General features: G+C 26.5%; 1 protein-coding gene across 1 annotated transcript; it reads left to right on the forward strand.

The window, feature by feature from the left end:
* The first annotated feature begins 1,649 nt into the window (after positions 1-1,649).
* LOC124921319 (cytochrome P450 734A1-like) lies at positions 1,650-4,319 on the forward strand. Its single transcript, XM_047461956.1, has 5 exons — positions 1,650-1,929; positions 2,679-2,902; positions 3,001-3,251; positions 3,361-3,772; positions 3,855-4,319. The coding sequence occupies exons 1-5, from the start codon at positions 1,659-1,661 to the stop codon at positions 4,278-4,280; spliced, it is 1,584 nt and encodes a 527-aa protein (XP_047317912.1). The 5' UTR covers positions 1,650-1,658; the 3' UTR covers positions 4,281-4,319.
* Positions 4,320-6,295: the final 1,976 nt, after the last annotated feature.

The following is a 6,295-nucleotide window of genomic DNA, read 5'->3' on the forward strand; positions in this document are numbered from 1 at the left end:
AATATTTGAGTTAAGACATTTTTAATGGAAATCTGTAATGGATGTCTTAACCCTATTCTTAACATTCGAACTATCATAATTAATTAAATATTTTTTTGTAAAAATAAAATAACATATTTTTAAATTTCAAAGTAATCCTTTTTATTCAATAGATTAATAGTTAATATAATTAAAAACATTTTTTATTTTTAAAATTTATTGATTTTTGTATAATTAAAGTTGAATATAACTTTTTATATTATTAATTATTTAAATATATGTACTTATACTTTAAAAATATATAATATTTTTTTATTATTTTAATATAATATAATTAAAATTATATTTATAAAATTTATTAATTCTTACTTTTTAGTGTGAGAAAAAAAAGTTAATTAAAAAAGAGATATTAGTACAAATAAAATAACACATTTTTAAATATAAAAGTAATTATTTTTATTTATAAATATAAAAGTAATCATTATTATTTAATAGATTAATAGTTCATTTAATTAAAATACTTTTTTATTCTTAAAATTTATTAATTTTTGTAAAATTAAGTTTGAATATAACTTTTATATTATTAATTATTTAAATATATGTATTATATTTTTAAAATATATAATAAATTTTTATTATTTTAATATAATATAATTAAAATTGTATTTATTAAATATTACATTTTAGTGCGAGAAAATTTGTTAACGAGAAAGAGATATTAAGATAATGAAATATAAATATTAAGCTAGAGATAATAATTAAAATAAATAAATTAAGAAATAAAAAATTCATAATGATTGGATAATTGAGTTATTATATATATTAGAAGTTCATATAATTAAATACATTTTTTATTTTTAAAATTTATTAATATTTTGTATGGTTAAAATTAAATATAATTTTTTATATTATTAATTATTTAAATATAAGTATTTATATTTTTAAAATTTATTATAAATATTTATTATTTTAATATAATATAATGTAAATTGTATTTATAAAAATTATTAATTTTTAGATTTGTATGAAATAAAAAGTTAATTAAAAATGAGAAATTAATAGAGAAAAAATATATATTTATTATGAGAGAAAAAAATAATTAGAATAAATAAATTAGGAAAGAGAAATTAATAATGATGTGTATTGTGGAGAGGGATATACTTCAACCATTTTAAATTAAGAGTTATTTTATATATAAATTCTCTCTAGATTTAGAAAATAAATAAACACCATTTAAAATTGGGCATATTATATTGTGGAGTGATAAGGAAAGAGAATTTGAGGAGGAAAAATTTATTATTTTTGCAGTAATCATATTTAGGCCATAATCACCCTTCCTTCTCCCAAATTTTTTTCTCAAATCATTTCTCTATTATATTATTATATTTAAGTTGAAGGTTAAACTTTTTTTATTAGATTGTTGTATTTTTTTTTATTGTTGTAATCTTCTTAATAATTATATATAATAATAATAGAAGAAAATAAATAAATAAATAAATAAATAAATAAAATATGAATAAAAAGACAGATTTGTCTGGTTGTCAACTGGCCTTTAACTTATTATTCCCTATATAAAGAGGCATAAGAAAGCAAAGTGAAAATATGTGTCCTTTCTCTAACTAGCTTAGCTAGGTGCCAGTACATTTGCAATATCCTAGAGTGAGAGAGAGAGAGATAAAATGGAGGTGGTGGTTTGGTGGTGGTTGATGGCGGCGATGGGCGGATACATGGTGGCGTTTGTGTGGGTAAAAGTATGGTGGAGGCCGAGAAAGATTCAGCGACAGTTATCAAAACAAGGGATTAATGGTCCACCTTATCATCTTTTACTTGGAAACATAAAAGAAATTGTCAGCTTGACCGCCAAGGCAACTTCTTCTCTTCCATTGTCTCCTCCCCACAATATCCTTCCTAGGGTTCTTCCTTTCTACCATCATTGGAACAAAATCTATGGTAAGTAATTAAACTTTCTTTCTTTCTTTTTTCTCTCTTTTCTTCTTATAACTTGTTTGATCTTTAATATTTATAAAAAAAAATTAATAATTAATCCACATCAAACAAGCTATAAGCAAAATTCCCCAAAAAAGGTCTTTTTTTGGTCCATAAAAAAATAGCTAAACTTGTGAAAGTTTCTTATTTTGTGAATGGTTACTAATTTGTTGAAAGAACTTTTTCTCAAAAAAAACAAAGAGAAGAAAGTTGCTTGTTGAAATAGAACTAATTATAATCATAGTATCTTTTCTTTTCAGACGTGAGAGATGAAGATGAGGATGATGTCTCATGTATTGTCTTTTCTTTTCTTTTTTTTTTTACTTTTTTGGATCATTTATAAAGTAAAGTAATAGAATTTTACCATTTTGTTAGATAATATATTTTATATAAAAATCTCCAAATAACCCACTCAAATATCAAATCTGAAAGTGAACTTATTTGCTTCTATTGGTAATAATAGAGTATAATTAATTGTCAAACTATATATTATATTAAAGTTTATAATGTGGATAAAAGAAACATTAAATTTGATTGGTTGTCAGGTAGCTAGCGTAGGATCCATATCTATATAAATATAAATATATATATATATAGTAGTTATATCAATTCTAGCCAACTACTTAATTTCATCACCTTACGTTACAACTAACATGGAAAATCAGAATTCATCTTGTTTTTCTTTAATTATATATAATAATAAAAAAAAACAGGTTCGACGTTCGTGTTATGGTTCGGGTCCAGTCCTAGACTAATAATATCGGAATCGGTCCTAATAAGAGAGATTCTCGTGGTGAAACAAGACTTGTTTGAGAAAGTAGACCCACCTACGCAAATGAAAAATCTCGAAGGCCATGGCTTGACCACTCTCAACGGTCACAAATGGTCTCTTCATAGGAGAATTTTGTCACCCCTTTTTCACATTCAAAACATCAAAGTAAGTCATGACTATGTAAATATTGTATATAACATTTTAATTATGATTATTAATTTATAGATTTTAATTTTTCTTATAATGTTTTTATATATATATAGCTCATGGTGCCTACCATCTGTAAGACAACGAAGCAAATGCTAGACACATGGTCGGAAATGTCATCATCTTCAACCTCGGGAAATCTAGAGATTGAGCTCTCACAATGGTTTCTTACATTGACCGGTGATATTATCACACATGCTGTATTTGGAACCAGCTATCAACAAGGAAAAGCCATTTTTAATTCACAAGCTCAACAAGTTCTTGATGCCATTGGCTCTTATAACAAGGTTTCAATCCCCGGTTTCAGGTACATATATTATTATTAAGGTGTTAATCTAATTGACAATGTCGCTGAAAATAGGGATGGAACCAAAAATTAGAGTTACTTGAAGTAATTTATTGTAATTTATTTATAGGTTTGTACCAACTAAAAAGAATAGAGATTCTTGGAAATTGGAGAGACAAATGAGAACGTCGTTGATAAAGTTGATAGAAGAAAGGATAAAGAATATTGATGATCATCAACGGCGGGATAATTGTTTCGCCGGCGATGACGTCTTGGACTTGATGATAAAGGCGAGGATTAGTGATCAGGCTTATCCTTCTTCTTCTACCTCGGAATCTGCAATCGCCGTCGAGGATATTGTCGGAGAATGCAAGAACATGTTTTTCGCCGGGAAACAAACAACGTCCAATCTGCTGACGTGGACCACCATTCTCCTAGCTATGCATCCTACGTGGCAGGAAAAGGCACGTGATGAAGTGTTGAGCGTTTGCGGCGCTGCAAGTGATATCCCCACCAAGGACGATGTTACAAAGCTCAAAACGGTAATTAATTTGATAATGGTCGTTTAAATTCAATTAGTCTTTTTTAAAAAATAAAACATAAGTTTGTTTTATTTGTTTCTAGTTGGGAATGATTGTGAACGAATCGCTACGACTTTATCCACCGCCAGTAGCGATTCTAAGACGAGCCAAAGTTGATGTGGAGCTTGGAGGCTACGTGATACCTGGTGGAACCCAAGTGTTGATTCCGACCCTAGCCGTTCATCATGACCCTATTCTATGGGGCAATGATTCGACCGAATTCAACCCTGACCGGTTCTCCAAAGGTGTGGCCGGCTCAACAAACCATCCAATGGCCTTTATGCCCTTCGGCATTGGGCCACGAAGATGCATTGGACAAAACCTAGCTATTCTACAAGCCAAGCTAACACTTGCCATGATCTTAAAACGCTTCACATTTCATCTTTCGCCGGAATATCGTCATGCACCAACAATTATGATACTTCTACAACCTCAACATGGCGCAAAAATCATTGTCCGGAAGTTGTAGACACTTAGTAAAGAATTATAAATCGCATAAATATTGGTTTGTTCTTTTTTCTCATGTGTGAACCCAACCCTTTTACCTAGCTAGGTAACAATATTAATAACCAAATTTCTATATATCTTAAGGCCTTCAACCTATTATTCTTTCTTCAAGACCTAATAGGTCATTGTCCAAATCTTTTTTTGGGTGAAAGGCTTCAACTTCATCTTTAATTTGTTTCGACTTAATTAATACACCATAAATCCTAATCTATGACGTCACCATGCACCTAATAACTCAAGTATAGAATAAAATAAAGACTATGAATGATAATGAGTATCTAAATGTCTAGTAATTTTAAAGGATGATAATGAGGACCCTTTTTTAAGAGGAGTCAAAAGTCAAGTAGGTTAAATGGGGTGTTTGGCGAGGACGACGATAGATAAAAAGGTAACCTAGTTGGGACCGAGATGAATAGTTTTCAAAAACCAACACCTTTACTTCATAAAATTAAGCCTTAACTTTTCATCTTGAAGCCTTAAATCCCATATGTATTCATGGCCAATGAGAAATCCAAAGGACTTATCATTGAATTGAACTTTGGGAGATAAGACAATCCACTAAGTCTTTCATCATGTATACTTTGAGAACACTTAAATATTTTTTGAACTTCAATATTTGGAAAGACATTCATGATAATTGTGGTTGCTTCTTTATTAATAAAATATATGTACATTATATGTGAAAACAATCTAACTTGATCAAATAAAAAAATTTATTCATGTCAAATAAAACTCTTAATTAAAAATAAAAATGAAATGAATCATTTACAATTCCGTCATACATTTTTATTTAGCTATAGAAGAAATCTTTAACATAATTATGGAAGAATCTAAAAAATATTTTACTTGTCATTCTCAAAATATCAAATACAAAATAGATTGATATCATATAGATTCTTATATAAGATTATCTTCAAATTACTATTAGGTTGTGTTTGATAATCAAGAATCGAAATTAAAATTAAAATTAGAGTGTAATTCTAATTTTTAAGTTTGTTTAAGATTAAGAAATAAATTATAATTATGAAATTCAAATTAATGTAATTTTATAATTCTTAATTTAACTTTTTTTAAGTTCGAAATTTATTTTAAAATTTAATGGTAATTCCAATATTTTTTATTTTATTTTTTCAAACAAAATATTTTATTATTTTATCATTTATAACACGGTTAACAGGTTGAACATATCATTTTAATTTTTGAATTTAGGAAGTTAAGATGTCGAACTAATATATTTATTTAATAAGTTCAAATTTCAAACCAATTTTTAGAAATCCAATATTTTTTATAAAAAAAATAGATAGTTAATGTACCACCAATATTTTATTTGTTGGAACTAAAGAAATTAAGAATACAAACCAAATTTTGTTCCTCAATGAGATTCAAACTTTAGACAAAACTCTTTACACTTGAGTTATCATAATAAATTGTGTCAAACCAATATCTTAATAATATATATTCAAATTATTTTATTATATTTTTTTTAAATATAAGAATGTTTAAATATATGAATTGAATTGTAATTTAATATCAATTCGGGTGAAATTGGAATAATAATTTCAATTCTACTCTTCCAAAAAGACCTTTAAATGTGATTGAGAATTGTGACGTATTGTTAGAAAATTTGTTAGGAAATTATAAAAAATATATATAAGTACGATGTTACAAATAAATTACAATAACAAGAAACGAAATCACTGAAAGAACTAATAACCGAACATTTTACTTGTGACATTTTCCTTAAAAATAGTTTCACATGATCACATTTGTGCTCAAATTTTTAGTTGGTGACTTTATATGTACAAGAAACCTTTAGTAATTTAATAAAAAATAATAATAACAAGGAACTTTGACAAATACTAATTATTGTTAGCATAATAAAGATGGTTAGAACTTAGAATTAGTTAAAATTACTATGAATTATTGTTAGAATGCATCATAAATAATTACTTTTGAAAACTCATAAATTATTAATAA

The sequence above is a fragment of the Impatiens glandulifera genome, chromosome 1 (genome assembly GCF_907164915.1).
Source record: "Impatiens glandulifera chromosome 1, dImpGla2.1, whole genome shotgun sequence".
Lineage (NCBI taxonomy): Eukaryota > Viridiplantae > Streptophyta > Magnoliopsida > Ericales > Balsaminaceae > Impatiens > Impatiens glandulifera.

Coding starts and splice junctions, on each gene's coding strand:
- LOC124921319 (XM_047461956.1), top strand. CDS start 1,659: ATGGAGGTGGTGGTTTGGTGGTGGTTGATGGCGGCGATGGGCGGATAC. Junction 2,903..3,000: donor TTCACATTCAAAACATCAAA/GTAAGTCATGAC, acceptor ATATATATATAG/CTCATGGTGCCTACCATCTG. Junction 3,773..3,854: donor ATGTTACAAAGCTCAAAACG/GTAATTAATTTG, acceptor ATTTGTTTCTAG/TTGGGAATGATTGTGAACGA.